Genomic DNA, 16,703 nt, shown 5'->3' with positions numbered 1-16,703 from the left:
CAGAGAGGTCAGTAATTGCTAGAGGTTGGTATGTCTGGGTTTCAGTACACAGTGCATAGTTTAGTTCTGGAGTGGGTCCCAGGAAGGCAGGGGGAATAAAGCGTGTCAGCAAGAGAGAACTTCAGAAAACACAGGGAGAAAAGGATGCAGGCCACTGTCTGGCATGGACAGTAGCACTGGTACCAACTCCAAAGAGGCAGAAAGTAAGTATATAATAGATCATGAAAAATATACATGTGTGTGTATCTTTTTTAAAAAATTTGCATGTATCACACTACAGTGCAGTGCTTAAATTTGATCATAAATAGGAGATCCCATACATCTAAATATAAGGAACCTGCAATTTGTATTATCAAAGTAACAGGGAGGCAATACACAATCACTCCAAGGCCAAAAAAAAATCATCTTCATCAAGCACTTTAATTATAAGGCTGAAAGAGCATAAAATCATTATTAAAATTCAGAGACTATTTAGTTACATTAAACCATACTTCCTTTGATATTGTATTTATCAATTTAGGAGAATGATTTTAGGTGAAAAGTACTTTACTTGGAAAAACTTCATTTTATGTACTCTGAAAATAATATTTATAACCATCATGGACCTATTGTGTAACACAGAGAACTATATTCAATATCTTGTAATAATCTATACTGGAAAAGAATCTAAAAAAGAATATATACATATATAAATAAATACATCTGAATCACCTTGCTGTACACCTTAAAATAATACAACACTGTAAATCAACTATACATCAATAAAAATTTTATAAAACCCAGGAATTATAAAGCAAACTCAGATAAGACTAAATAAACCAATGAACAACCATGGAGGGGGAGGATAAAAAATAACATTCATCTTTCCAACATCATAGATTGAATTATAAATCTGGTATTGACAAAAAATTTCTATATGTAGTATTTTTTAAAAGCACCAAGTCTTTGTTCCTTTTATAATATGATCATCATAGACCCTATCTAACAATAGCCAGGCTCAGAAGTAAATTTATTTTGGAGTTTTTTAGGGGGTGTGGGTGGTGGGATAGTTCTGATGAAGTTTCCATCTTAGAAATGCTCCAGATGAGCTATTTTTAAGAACCACAGTCTGTTAATTTACCTTGATAAAATATTGTGAAAGGGTGCTATTTTAATCTTCTGATTTTTCATTTTAATTTACTCAGTTATTTTAATTGCTACTTTATTTTTGTACTCAGGAGCTAGGAAGAAGGGACAAGTGAAAATAAAACAGCTACATGTTCTAGATGATACCTTAAGTGAATAAATGACATATGAAGTAATACATCATTTATATATTAAGTGAATATATAGTTAATGGCAACTCTATAAGTGAATTTACTTCTCAAACTTTTAACATTTCAACACTCAGTCACTATTGAGAAACAAATTCCAATGCTTTTAATGGCTATGTTTCAACCATTTCAAATCTTAATCATTCAAGGAAGATACTTTCTAGGTCATTTTGAAAGAATCCAAGAGGCCAAAGTAATCAGTTTCTTAGTTAACTGAGCTGAAATATATCAACTTCCTATGCTGGCAATAGAGATATTATACTTGTTTCAAGAAATATTCCAACTATGCATATGACAGTCAATAAATATTGATCATGAAAATGAGCATGACCCATCTCTTCTAAACAGGGTGTCTTTTCAGACTTTTTACAGAAATCCCTTCTTTGTACAAAGAGGTCCCTTTATACTTCTACCCAAAGGTAATATGGAAAGGCTCAGAACATAAAGGCTGAGTTTACTGGGGTCACATGTATCAAGATGGGCTAGGGTCTACTTCTGCCCACAGATTAGTATTACTCATCTGCAACAGAATCAAATTCTGAAATTCTGGGTGAGGGCAAGGGGGGAGTGTGTAAAAGCAAAAAGGGCTTAAATGTGAGGCCTCACAGGTGAACTCAATTCAGGAGGTGCTAGAAAGCTGTGCGTCTTCCTTTTCCACTGTCCATCAGCTTCAATCTGCCACTGCCTAAGCTCAACAACTGTCATCTACAGCTTATGATGCTTAACCCCTGGGTGAGAGGGAAGAAAGGTAAGCGTTAAAATAGAAAAAAATAAAATGTTTCAATTTAACAGGGGTTTTCCTGGCTGAGCTGGTAAAGAATCCGCCTGCAATGCAGGAGACCTGGGTTCGATCCCTGGGTTGGGAAGATCCCCCGGAGAAGGGAAAGGCTACCCACTCCAGTATTCTGGCCTGGAGATTTCCATGCACTGTATAGTCAATGGGATCACAAGAGCTGGACACAACTGAGTGACGTTCACTTTCACTTTTCCTGGCTGAACCTAGGTGTGGGAAGGGAACCTTATTTTCTTTCCAACAATTTTCAAAAGAAATGAGATGACAAAGCTGCCTCACCTCCCATGATGCTGACTCAATAGAGTCTGTCATGCCAATGGCAAACAGCCAAACTCACTATATATGACAGGCTTTCAGGGAAATTTTAATAATGTAGGTAACTTTAGTTTAAAAAATAAAACTTCTTATGAATACATCTTTAAGAATAATATGTGCCCACTCCAGTATTCTTGCCTGGAAAAGTCCATGGACAGAGGGGCCTGGCGGGCTGCAGTCCATGGGGTTACATGTCTGAGCATGTGTGCACGAGGGTGGAGGGAGACGGGCTGGTAGCAATAAAGTGGGAGAACTAAAAAAAAAAAAAAAGAATAATATGTGTTCATCATATGAAGCTTTGGGGAAAAAATAGTATTTTTAAAGCTAAGAAAAGAAAAAAATCTGTATTTCTACTGCCTAAAGGTAAATAATCACTTAAAATATGGCGCCCAGTCTCATTATTCCTAATTAATATAGAGAAAGAGACTCAAATTGGTCCTGATAATCTCCCAAAAGATTTTCTTCTCCTGAAGAACAGGTCATATTTGTAATATTTTACATTTATTCCTACAATCCAGAGGTTTCTGAGTGTTTCCTGGATCTAAATATATCTAAGTACATATTTTAAATATTTGCCCAGTACCTCTCCTCTCAAGATCACAGACCCTAATAAACCATAAAGGAGATGGTCAAGAATTGTGGCAGGCAAAATCAATGTAGAAATAATCTTAACCCAACCATTAGCCCCGGAGAAGGCAATGGCAACCCACTCCAGTACTCTTGCCTGGAAAATCCCATGGACGGAGGAGCCTGGTAGGCTGCAGTCCATGGGGTCGCTAGGAGTCCGACACGACTGAGTGACTTCACTTTCACTTTTCACTTTCATGCATTGGAGAAGGAAATGGCAATCCACTCCAGTGTTCTTGCCTGGAGAATCCCAGGGACAGGGGAGCCTGGTGGGCTGCCAACTATGGGGTCGCACAGAGTCGGACACGACTGAAGCGACTTAGCAGCAGCAGAAGCCATTAGCCCAGAGATTGCTTACCTATTCCTATCAAAGTCTCATTCTGTTGACTCTAAGACAGAAGGAAAACTAATTCTTTCATTGCCAGAGGGTGGTAGTAAATGGAGTCTAAAGAGTACAGGGTAGGATTAAAGACATATTCTTAGGCTTTCCCCATCCAGGAGAGAGTAGAAGAAATGACCCGGCTTTTCTTAATTAGGTTTGGGAACTATGGCTGTAATGAAAGGCAAGCTCTATGGTTACCTTAAAAGTGCTCTAAAATGCACCACACAGAAGACAAGAATGAGAAAACGAGTGCCTGCTGATTTGCATCCGAGGACAGAGCCAGAGCATCCCCAGAGGATAGTTGCTTAAAAACAATGTGGAAAAGGGAAAGGATCGACCGCCAGTCAGGACTCACACACTGCCATTCTGCTTTCCCCAGCACTCACATGCAAGCAGGCCCACACAAAACACCAGGGAAGCATTATGTCCGTACGCAGTGATGGAAACCTAAACAGTGACTAGAAGGAAGATGTTTTCTTAAGTAATAAATTAAAAGAAATTAGCACTTTGACTCTCACTCCTGTAACAGATACTCTAATGGATGGCAATTATCTAATGATACAAAGAGGGTTGGGAAGTACTACATCACCCTGTGCCAGACTGACTGTGTAGGGGGTATTATAAGCAGGTCCCTACTCTGGGAAGCAGCTGACCTTCCTGGCACTCAGCTGAAAGACAGGAAGGAACATGGGGTGGGGCGTGGCTGCCTTGGGCTTGGGTGGCATTGACATGCTGCGTACTCTGAGTATCCTGGAGACAGAAAAGCAAAGAAACTTCAGCATTTCAGAGAGGTTATCTCTAATGGGCAAGGAAGATCATATTCTAGATCTCAGGACCCAGAGTAGAAACCACTGCAGTGCAGTTATTCCTGAAATGAATTTAGAGTGAAATGACATACTTTGAGGTAAGTAGGGTTTAAGAAAAACAGCTGTGCTAGTGATAAACTACAGGAATAGAGGTTCAAAGAATTGGAATAAGGCCCAAGCCCTCAACTTGAGACTGTTTCCTTATCTGTAAAGAAGGAATAATACTTGACCACATATCAGGGTAGTGTGAGACTCAAAGGAGACTGAATGAAAGATGTTTAGAGCACATCAGAAACTATGAAGCTCTATATAAATGGAGGGTACTATTTTATGATGGGAAAAGGAAACCAGATATTCTGTGAGCCTCTGTTCTGTAATCTGTAATAAGGAAATCCAAATGATCTCTATGACCCCTTGGAGTTTTAAAGTTGTAGGATTCTATATGAACTGAGTATTATACTAAATTGAAGCACTTGTCAAAAGGGTTCAGTAGTCATTATTCTAGATCTAAACAGTGGCCAATAAAGAGCTGTGTGGGGAGGGCATGGTTCCTGATTTAGGTAGTTTTCTTTCTCCCCTTGAAGATAGAAAAGGATCAGCAAAGCTGAAGAGTAAACACAAATGTCAGCCTAAAGGACACGAGGAATAGCTGAAGTTTTCTTTTTCCTTAAAAGAAATTAATTACTTTGTAATTAATCACAGTACAAAGAACACTACTGTACCTTATAATCAAGCAATCATGCATATTTAACTGGAAAACACAATCACAAGAATCCCTATGCTCAATCACAAATACTTATAATGTGGTTGTGGAGATAAAAAGTGAAACAGAAACGATACCAAAAAACAAAGTAAAATATAATCAGTACTCCACTGCACTGTGTGGTAAGAAGTGTCAGATTTGCTGGACACAGTTTAAGCAAGTGGTCCATGAAAATCACTTTATTTTTCTTATGATGAGATTTTCTGGTCTCTAGAAAATGAGGTGCTGCAGTATGGTAATCTACATAGCCAAGAACCAAAAAGTATGTTAAAAAAGAAAAAAAAGGCTTATGAGCAATTCAAACAGCTACCGTTAAATTCAAGCAGAATATTCACACAAACTCTATGGGGCCCTGGCTTCCTGACCCCAGAGCAGATCAGATACAGGAGCCGGAAGAGAGCCATCACTAGGAGATGAGACAATGGCCACTGCTTACCTACAATACTGGGGGGAAAGGAAAGGTACCAAAACCAGCACTACACAGCCTGGTATTCTGGAAGTCACTATTTCATAGTACTAAATCAGTTTAAAAAACTGTATTTGACAAAATTTATCCAAAAATTTCAAATATAATAGATTTAAACTTTCAAGAGTTTAGTTTTAGTACTGGGATAATTCATCTCCATGCAACATCTTTTTCTACAAGTATTGTGTGTATGAAAACCTTACTATACACACTGAAAAATATTAGCTTGGCGGTGAAGGCCTTTATCGGAAGTACGAGCTGATTATGTATTATCTGCATGGTAAAGCAGTAACAAAACTTTGCTCTTGGGTATCTCAGCCAACTTCCTGGAAAATTAGTTATTAATAAATGAATTTTGAGTAAAACTTGTATCCTTTTCAAAATGTCCTATTAAAAAATATTGGAGCCAGCAAGCAATGATAAAGTAGTGGAATAGGACTGCGACTAGATCAACCTGGGAGCACCCAAAAGATAAATGGGATAAAAGGGAAAGAGAAGAAGCTTCAGAAAGAAAGAAAGTAGAAAACAATGGAATGGGGGAAAGCAAGAAGAGACCAGAGTTTTGAAGAGGTGGTAAGCTGGAGCATGAAGCTCATCTAGAAGGGCTGACCCAAGTTCTGGGAAAGAAAAACCTGGCGTGACAAGCAGTCAACGACAGGGCGGGGCCAGATGCTTTTATTTCTCAAAAGTGTAGAAAACAGGGCTGTACGTGAAGCTTTTTAAAATAATCATTCTCAGTCAGGCTGAGGGTGTTAGGACATAAGTCTGATGTCCCCTTACTTTGTCTAATGTAGTTATAGTCTGCTTTGAACAACAACAAAAAAGGTTTTCTTGGTATCTCACATGATTTTCACTGGTAGCAAGTGAAAATCTAGGTTTTCTTCTTATGTCTTATCTAGGTGCAGCTATCTGTTATCATGAGACCCACCATGTTTCTAAAAAGGACTCTGAACTACCCGATTTAGGACACTGTTCCTCCTAGCAGACTTCTGTTTCAGTCATTTTTTTTTTTAACTTCATCTCATGAATGAGCACTGCTAATTCTCTTCCTTCTAAGCTTGTTATTTTTCTTCGCTGCCACTCCTGTCTGCACCCTTGGTGGTGCTTCTCTTATCAAATGCTTTCAGGGACAAGAAGTGACGGTACCAACATGCCACAACACAGCATTATAAACTACCATTGAGGTGTATTTTCCAATTTCCCAGGCATGGTCAATGTAAATGTTACAGAAAGAGTTCTACTTCTTATTTTCTCATGTGCCCAAGATATGACTGAGAATAATTCACTCAGCAAAAATAATACCGAAGCATATTTTCTTTCATTAAAGTTAGGTATTCCTTACCCCCGACAGAGACTACAAATGAAATCTCTACTATTCCCTCCTGAAATGAACATTTTCTTTCTTTCTTTTTTTTTGGACTATACCACACAGCTTGTGGGATCTTAGTTCCCTGACCAGGGATCAAACCCGTGCCCCAGGGAGCTGAAGTGATGAGTCCTAACCTCTGGACCACCAGGGAAGTCCCTATAATTGAAACCTACACTTAATATCCACTGTACCCACTTTTTTTCTGGATAGGAAACTTTCATAACTTCTTTGCATCTCCCTCCCCACCCCTATTAGTTAGCCAGATATCTTCTTATTCTAAAGTCAGTGCGTGTCTCTCCTTAAGACAAACCACCCGTTAACCTAACTCAGTTGTTCCTGACAAATTTTCTGTTCCAGCAAATCTGAGGGGAACAGTATTCTTCTTTCTATCTGTATTTATCATTGCTAATGACAATAAACCATAAAAGAGTCACATGGGAGGGGAAAAGTGTTAGGAGGTGTATATGGCAGCCATAAATCTGAGTTTACCATGCTACTGAGTTCTCTAGTGGTTGGTAGGATTTTTTAAAAAAGATTTTCTTAATTGTCGAAAATAATGAAATATTCACCCTAACTTTGAGGTGCTTTGTGCTTAAGCTAGTAGCCTGGGTCAGAAACTGATAATGCAGACCAAAAAAGAGGCACCTTTCAGAATGGCCATGAAATAGAGACTGCTATTTCCAGTGAAGGGTGGGAAGATTGGAGCAGAGCTGCAAGAAGCCAGTGAGCCTGGGGGATGGGACGTGGAGGCAGCAACAAGAGCTAAGAACTTTGTGGGGGGAAAGTTACTCGAACTCTAATTCCCTCCTAGACAGGGTGCAGCCTGCCTGTCAGTTTTTTCTCTAATAAGTACAGAAGTAGCTGGTAGAGCTCTAAGGATGAAGACTCAAGAGCTGGTAAGTAGCTTCGAGTGACAGAGGGAATCCTGAGCTGGAAACATGTTTATGACGCTCGATCTACCCTAGCACGTGTTTGGGCTCCTCTAATACTGTGGAGTTGACACATAACTCTGACTGCTTGGTAGAAGCAGTTCAAAATGATGAAGGGATCCCTGTATACTCAGGAGTGATCTAATGATAGTACTATGGAGCTTCAAAGGATAGCTACTGATTTTTTCCTTAAGGAAGTACAAAGACCATAAACATGCTACAGGGTATTCCAAACACAACACAGATTTGGGATTACACTGTAGCAGCTGACTTCTGAAACATGGAAAATGAAAGTAGTTAATGCAGGAATAGTGGGGAAGGGAATTATTTCAAGATTTTTCTGTTCTATTTTTGCTTTTTTTTTTAAATAGAAAAAACAAAGCAAATTATTTCATGAAGTCCACTGCGTTTCTAATAGATTGGGTTACTTTATCAATTTTAGAGGAATTACAGTTCCTCCATGAAAAATAAATGAAACAGAATAAAATTCACACATTCACTACCTCTTATTGTCAAAACAATTTTAGGTCTGTTAAATTATTTAAGATTAAGAATATCACTACAGTCAATCAGAATGCAATCATTCCTAATCTGCATATGCAGGGCACTAGTAAATACTGTTCTGGCTGTTAACTAAATTTTATTATAACAAAAATTTTTTTTTACTTCAGTGGAACTTTAAAACAAGATACTGTTAGTACAGTTAAAAATATTTTCCTGGGGAGCTTCCCTGGTGGTCCAGTGGTTAAGAATCTGCCTTGCAATGCTGGGGACACAGGTTCGATCTCTGGTCCAAGAGGATCCTACATACCTCAGAGCAACTAAGCCCAGCGCTACAACTACTGAAGCCCGCACCCCGTGCTCAGCAACGAGAAGCCACCGTAATGAGAACCCCACACGGCACGACGAAGGGCAGCCTCTGCTTATTGCAACCAGAGAAAGCCCACACAAAGCAACGAAGACCCAACATAGCCAAACGATAAAATACATAAATACAAAAATAAAAAATTTTTCCTAGACTGCTGGGCAAGAGATTAAACACAAAGGTGATATCCAGCCTCCCTCCAGGAAATTACTAAGGGGAAGAAAAGTATTTTAAATCAAATGAGGAACATGTAGGAGTGTTTCAAAGACCTTTCCCCTAATCTCTCTCTTCCATTAAAGTTCTGGATCTTCTAGGGCCTTGTTAGGTGGTGGGCAGCAGATTGGGAAAGTCACCTTGGCTTAAACAATGAACAGCTGGATGTTTCTCCATAATACCTAAAGACACCACTTTGGGGGATTTTGATTACATCTACCCAAAGAAAGCTTCCTGTCTTCCTAAAGTATTTTCCATTAAAATTTGGCATTCTTGATAGAATTTCTTTTCTAACATAGAAATGGGGTTAAGAAGTTGACAAAAAAATTAAAGAGATGATGACTAACAAGTTCTGCCCCTTCTGTAAGAGTGCTGAAAATAAAAGACTAAAAAATGGTCACGGATGCACTGCAGAGGTACCTGCTGGGTAACTAGCAGTACAAAGAACATCATAATGTGAGAGCTTTCCATACCAATTTTCTTTCCCTAAGAAGTTCTCACAGATCTTAGGTGGGAAGGTCCTAGGTTAAGGAAAAGAGGCTGTCAGGATGCTCAAATGCCCATCATAGGCCTACCCCTTCACACCCACCTCGTCATCGCTGTTAGATGTCTCTGAGTCTGAGGAGGCAGCAGGCTGACTCACAGGCGGCTCCTTCTCTTCAGAGTCACTTCGCTTCCGCTTTGCCAGGGACAAGAGTTCCTGAGAGGGCAAAGTAGCCACATGAGTTTTGTTTATAGAGAAAATACATCCAAAAATACTACAATGCCCACCTTCCCTAAATCTCTTCTACCTCTTTGTGGTTGCAATAAAAAAATACTGTCATGGGAACTTTCATCACATGAACAGTCGGACTGCCACACTCCTAAGTGCTAAAGAAATGTTTTCAAAATCTGTCCTGGGAATTCCCTGGTGGTCCAGTGGTTAAGACTCTGCACTTTTACTGCCAAGGGCCTGGGTTCAATTACTGGTGGGGGAACTAGGATCTCACAAGTCATAAAGCACAGGAAAAAAAAAAAATCTGTCCCTTCAATGGGAGATGTATGTCTGGTATGGAGAAGTGACTAGAAAACTGAACGGTAGGCTACCCCCTTATGTGTCACTCGTTCAGTCGTGTCCAATTCTTTGCAACCCCACGGACTGGAGCCTGCCAGGCTCCTCTGTCCATGGGATTCTCCAGGCAAGAATACTGGAGTGGATTGCCATTTCCTTCTCCAGGGGATCTTCCCAACCCAGGGATAGAACCCGGCTCTCCCCCATTGCAAACAGATTCTTTACCATCTGAGCCCCCAGGGAAGCCCCAGGCTACCCCAAATTTCCTCTATAAGTTACAGAAGTACTGATCTCAGGACCATGTCTACAAAGGTAATCTGCTCCCTGTCCTGAGTGGTAGAGCCAATACTCTGAGCGTCCTCTTACTATATATATAATTCATGGTAAAACTGGCATCTGTGGCGCTGTTCGGAATAAGCTGACAAACTCTAAGTTTCTGAAAGTGAAAGTCGCTCAGTCATATCCAACTCTTTGTGACCCCACGGACTGTAGCCTGCCAGGCTCTTCTGTCCATGGAATTCTCCAGGCCAGAATGCTGGAGATCTTCCCAACCCAAGGACGAACCCAGGTAGCCTGCAATGTAGGCAGATTCTTTACCGTTTGAGCCACCAGGGAAGCCCAGTAAGTTTCTGAGGTAGTTTTATGAATGCTTAAACCAGGGGGGGAAAAAGTATATTTCTGGTGCTTAACCCAGGGTCAAACAGGAAGGATGCTGACCACTACATCAGAATCCTAATTTAACAACCCAAATATTTCCATTCACCATCTCTGCCTTGTCCTGGTGATTTAAGAGATTAAAGGGGAAGAGATATGCCGTTTAGTAAGTTGAGGCTACAACCAGGATTTGCTCTTTCACGTGGTTCCCTCTCCTGTTAGTCCTCCCCAACTCAGTTCAATCATTCAAAAACACAGCAAATGGATACTTGCTCTGGTTCTTGCTCTTGGATAATATCAATACCAGCCCAAAATTATATTGCACTTACCAGATGTCAGGTACTTTTCTAAGCAGCTAACATGCAATCTTCACAACAGCCTTAAGGTAAGTATCATCATCACCCCCATTTAAAGATAAAGAAAACTAAGTAGTAGGAAAGATTAAGTAATTTACCCAAGATAATACAGCGAGTGTATGATAGAGTCAGGATTCAACCAGGACAGATAAAATCCTAGTTCCTATTTCAATCATGGTTTACATTTTCCCCTTGTGCCAAAAAATAGAGAAAAATACAACTAATAAATACTAGTAGCATTATTCCTTGATGATGATGGTGCTATACAATTACAGATTAAGTGCCAAGACAAAATTTTAAAGACTGCTATAAAATATCTGTTTTCCTCTTCCAGTCTCTTTCTATTTTAGGAGTATACCCTCCTTGGCCAGAATGAGAAAATGACCTTCTCAGATTAACAGCTGACATGATCTCGTCTTCATAAGCAGTCATGAAACGTTACTCTTCTCATTTCCTTAGACAGAGCTGGCATACTAACTTCCTGAAAAGGCTTCAGATCATAAGAACACTCTCCTTTTTTCATACCAAAATGGTAACTCCTACTGACCAAATACGAATTGCAACATATTTGTGTGCTTATAGTCTTTTAAAAAGGAGTATGTCATTTACATATAGTATGTTTTATCCTTTCTTATGGACAGTTCTATGAGTTTGACAAATACAGCTGAACTACTCTTGTGAACCAGATATAGGACAGTCCCATCATGCCCTCCAAATTTTGCTGTAATTTGCACTGGTCAATAGCAGTCACTACTTTCGTCTGAAAAAGTAGAGCATGTACGATCTTCAGCCTTTTCAGGAAGTTAGTGTTCTTCATCTCCCTCCCTCCATTCCCTGGCAATCACAGACCTGCTTTCTGTCCCTATACATCTGCCTGTCATAAAATATCATACAAATGGAATTATGTAGCAGGTAGTCTTTTGAATCCGGTTTCTTAGAATAATGCATTTAAGATTCATCCATGTTGCTGAGAAAGGTATCGGCAGTTTGCTTCTTTTTATTGCTGAGTAATATTCCGTTGTATGGATATACCACACTTTACCCATCTGCCAGGTGAAAAACATCTGGATTGTTCACAGCTTGGGGCAATTATTGGTTCATGTAAGGTTTTCATGTAAATACTAGTTTTTGTTTCACTTTGATAAATGCCGAGGAGTGGTATTGCTGGGTTATAGTTGTGTACGGCCTTTACTATTATCTTTTTTCCACATTACTTTCATGCAAATTTATAAAAATTGGAAAGATTTCTGATTAGTAATTTTTTCCTGACCCTTTGAGGTTCACAAATGCAACAGAATTCTGTTTTGTAATAATACCAACTCATTATAACATGGATTTGGATATGTTGGCAATCAAATTCTTCCCTGAAACAGCCTATTACAAGCAGTAGATATCCACTGACAGTTACTGTAACTAAAGTGTTAAGATGTTAATATTGTCTTCCTGTTAAAGAGATTCCACATGATATTAAAAACCTAAGACAACTAATAAGAACCCATGTAAGTTATCTGTATAGCACAGAGAACTCTACTCAAAACTCTGTAATTGACCTATATGGTAAAAGAATCTAAAAAAGAGTGAATATATGTATTACTGATTCACCTAGCTGTATACCTGAAATTCACACCACACTGCAAATCAAATACACCCCAATAAAAATTTAAAAATAAATATGTAAATAAAATAAAAGATAACAATCCAGCAAATGGCTCTTCATTAGTGGACAATTGCATCTGACAGGCACAGTCCTTCTACAGCATTAAATACCATATAAACAAAGTACAGAGACAGCAAAGACCTTAAAAAGTGTGAAAGATACTCCTTCCACAAGCTGAGAACTGTGTATGAAGTTACTGGGGAACTCATGGCAAGGCTACTCTTCACAGTTAAGTCCTTTATATTCTGAGGGCTCATTAATCAGCTGAACACACTAATGTGCAACAGAAACGTCTTGCCAATACCGCACACACGAAGAGATAGATTTGTTACCTGTAGGGGTGGATTCATCTAACACCAAAATTCACAAAAGCCAGTTTAAAACTGATTCATGCATGGGGGTAGATCTACCTGTAGCTCTCTCTTGCCAGGCCCACTTCACTGTGCCACCCTGGTTGAGACGATGGTGGTGGTGTATGTCCAGCGGTTCTCTCACCATCCTCTCTGTATTTCATCACAGCTAGTGAAAACCTTCCCTACTTTTCTTGGCATTCCTCTAGGATGCCATGGCAGTGTAGGGTGCCAGCATGGTTTATCAAATTGAAACTGAACTAAAGATCTGCTGAGAGTAACGCCAATGCCCAACACACCACAGGTAAGGCTGTGTAGGATGCCACATCTGGCTTCCAGAGGAGTTTCATTAACACTGCTTGATATTTAACACTGAACTAGATGGCCAAAACTCAGACCCTAACAAAGCAAGCCTAACTACACTAAGGTAATATTTATTAAAATAGTATTATTTTGGTTAAAATTAGAATTTTAATCCATCCATATGTGAAAATTCATAAACCGGAGGATTGAATTCCCCCACCCTATCATTCACAGTGCACTTTTTGTGATGCCATGTTGCGATCAACTTGAAATAAAGCAATTTAGCTTCCCCTTACTCAAAGGAAATTAAGTCTCATCTCTTTAATCAAACCTCCCATAATCATACGAAAAGTGGGATACATATTCTGTACCCCAGATTAGGAGAATAAAATCTCATATAGATAAACCTCAGAGATTTTTTTTTTAATAGTTAATTAGCATGTATTTTTCACTTATTCATTCCACAAATACAACTAATGTTAAGTTATTACTGCCAATTAGGGTGACCAGACATCTTGGTTTGCTCAGGACTGTTCTGGTTTTAGCACTGAAAGTCCTGAATTCTGGGAAATTCAGTTCCTGGCAAGCCGGGACAGATATTAATAGTTCCCCCGCTATCAGCACCTACTATACACCAAGCTCTGAGTAGACAGTCATGAAGATACATAATCCTTTGATCTCCCAGAACTGAAAACCAAGTGAGGGGGTTTATGAATAACTGATTCACTTTGCTGTACACTTGAAACTAACACAACGTTATAAATCAACTATACTCCAAAAAATTTTTTTAATAAATAAAATCAAGTGAGGGAGAGAAACAACAAATAGGTAAAGAAACAATTATATCTAGTAATAAGTGCTAAAAAGGTGGTTATCAAGTGGATGGAACACCGATCTGCAATAAGGTGATTGCTTCTTTGAGGCAATGGTATTTAGGCTGAGACTAGAAACCTGGCGAAAGGAGATGGGGGTGCACAGTCTTCTGGACAGAAGTCTACAGATAGAATAGATAAGGCCCTGAGACTGGCAACAGCTTGGCTTAACCAAAGAACTGAAAGGGAACCACTGTGACTAGAGCTTCTTAGGCAAGGGGTGAGGGGTGATGGAATGAGGCAGGTTAGAGGCAAGAAGAAACCACATCATTCCCAGGTTTACAAAGCAGGCTCAGGAGAACAAATTTTATTAGAAGGCAGTGGGGAGCCTTCATCAAATGATTTTAAGCTAGGGAAGTAACCATCCCCGACAGGGTTTTTAAAAGAGCACTCTGACTAACAGGAATAGACTAGAGGGCCAGGGAAGAAGTAGAGAGGGGCCCACAGCAGGGTAATCAGAGAGGATGGTGGCCTGGACAGCCTAAGTAGCCACAGGGACAGAGGGAAGTGGGAGGGCTTGAGAGATGCTGAGTAAAGAGTAGTAATTCACAGAGGTGTAAATCTGAGATTAATTCCTATATTTTTTCTTTCATATCAAAATTGTTGATAGAAGAACATCATTCCAACAGTGGACACTGGTTATTTTTAAAGAATAAGGAACACAGCCACTGTGTACATACATGTATGTGGGATACATGTATCCCATACATGTATCTGTACACACATGTATGTCCCATTCTTTTTTGCTGGAACTGTTTCAACAGGCATGCACTATTTTTTTTTTTTATGCACTATTTTTATAATTAAAAAAACAAAAGAAAACAAACCAAACCAATGAACAAACACAAAAACCCTTCAGAAGAAGTAATTCCAAAGTGACAGTATAACATTCTTTTACATATCGCATGACTGGAGCTAAATGTGGCAACTTCTCCTTCCAATTTCCAGCAAAGTGATTATAGTTATAGATAAAATACTGTGCTATATAAATGCCCACACTGCCACAGAATTGATAAAATAAAATCAGCTTTCAACACAATCAAAATAAAAAGTACATAAAAATCTTTAGGAGAAGGAAATAGCAACCCACTCTAGTATTCTTGCCTGGAGAATCCCATGGACAGAGGAGCCTGGCAGGCTATAGTACATGGGGTCGCAAAGAGTCGGACACGACTAGGCGACTAAACCACCACCACCACAGCAAAGAACTAACACAACACTGTAAATCAACTATACTTCAATAAAAAATAAAAATTAAAAAAAAAATCTTAAAAAAATTATATTACTGTTACTTATTTACACTTGGTTCCCTCTTTGAATACTTTCTAACTAATGCACATTAGGCCTTATAGAAGAGGTATCAGTATTACAGCAGAGGCTAGAGTAATAACTCCCAATCTGACAGAGTCCCTTTTATCTCTAAGTGACTCTACTATACAGAAAAGTTAGAATCTAACTTTCTACCATGGATATGCAACAAGCAGCATTTGCTTATTCAGCAATGATTTATTAATTGTCTACTCTGTGTCAGGCAGGCATTATTTTCAACTACCTACAATATTTCCACTTGAGAGTCTCCTAAGACAATTTTAATCTCTACACATCTAAGACTGAACACATACGCTTCACCTCTAAACCTGATCTTCTTCCAGGGTTCCCTATCTCATGCCCGAACATCCTCTTCCTCACCCCCAGCATCCAATCAATCATCAAACTCATAGTTTCATAGCGTGAATATTATGTCCTACTGAATCCACTTTCTGCTGTGTCTATAACTACACCAGACCAAGTCAGGCATTCATTCAACAAATATTGACAAGGTACATGCAGTAGGCCGGACACTTCGAGATGCAGGGACACTCCCTCTCAGAGCCTCCATTCTAGTGGAACTTACCCTCTCCACCATCTCTCACCTGGACTCCTCTATCTGCCACCTAACCGGTGTCCCTTCTCCAGATTACTCTCCACATAGCAGCCTGGGAAAACTTTTCAAAAGTCAAAGGGGAACAGCTCTCCCAGCTTAAAATCCTCCACTGGTTTCTCATTACCCTCAGAATAGAGTTCACAGTCCTGAATATTGCTGACCTGATCCTGCCAGTGGCTTAAAACTTCTTTTCAACCTCAGCCCACAGAGAGATAAATTATACCTTATGAAACAATATCTTTATAAGACAATACTTATCTTTACTAGGTCTGACATACCATTATTTTTTCTATTTGATTCAATTTTGTTTTTATTTTTAATACTGGTTGTGATCCACTAAACTGGTTTTTCCATTCTCAAAGGATCCCAGAAGACTACTTCTGCAGCTTCGCTTGTACCACTCTCTCCAACTGGTGATGTCGCAGTCACTCTGCTTCTTTCAGTTTCATGAGGGTGCTCGGTCCTTCCTGCCTCAACGGTTTTGTACATTTTGGTCCCTCAACCATGAACACTCACATGTCCCTGTACTCTTCAGTCCCCTATCTCCTTGTCCCTAACCCGTATTCCAGGTCTCAGCTTAAATGTCGCTCCCATCAGGCGAGCTTTGGGTCCCACGTCAAACTGTCACAGCATCTTTGTTCTTCCTAACCTGTAACGTGAGTGTAAGGAAATGACTCTCTGAGCAATTCCAGCAC

At 39.5% G+C, this 16,703-nt stretch overlaps 1 protein-coding gene across 1 annotated transcript in view; it reads right to left on the bottom strand.

The window, feature by feature from the left end:
* Positions 1–16,703, bottom strand: part of RTF1 (RTF1 homolog, Paf1/RNA polymerase II complex component) — a 46,072-nt gene that overhangs the window by 24,433 nt on the left and 4,936 nt on the right. Inside the window, exon 2 of the mRNA XM_043471527.1 lies at positions 9,431–9,541. Within this exon, the coding sequence (XP_043327462.1) occupies positions 9,431–9,541 (111 nt within the window). The remainder of the gene's footprint in view (positions 1–9,430; positions 9,542–16,703) is intronic.

This window comes from Cervus canadensis, chromosome 6 (assembly GCF_019320065.1).
Source record: "Cervus canadensis isolate Bull #8, Minnesota chromosome 6, ASM1932006v1, whole genome shotgun sequence".
NCBI lineage: Eukaryota > Metazoa > Chordata > Mammalia > Artiodactyla > Cervidae > Cervus > Cervus canadensis.
This window is presented reverse-complemented; position numbering and strand designations above follow the sequence as displayed.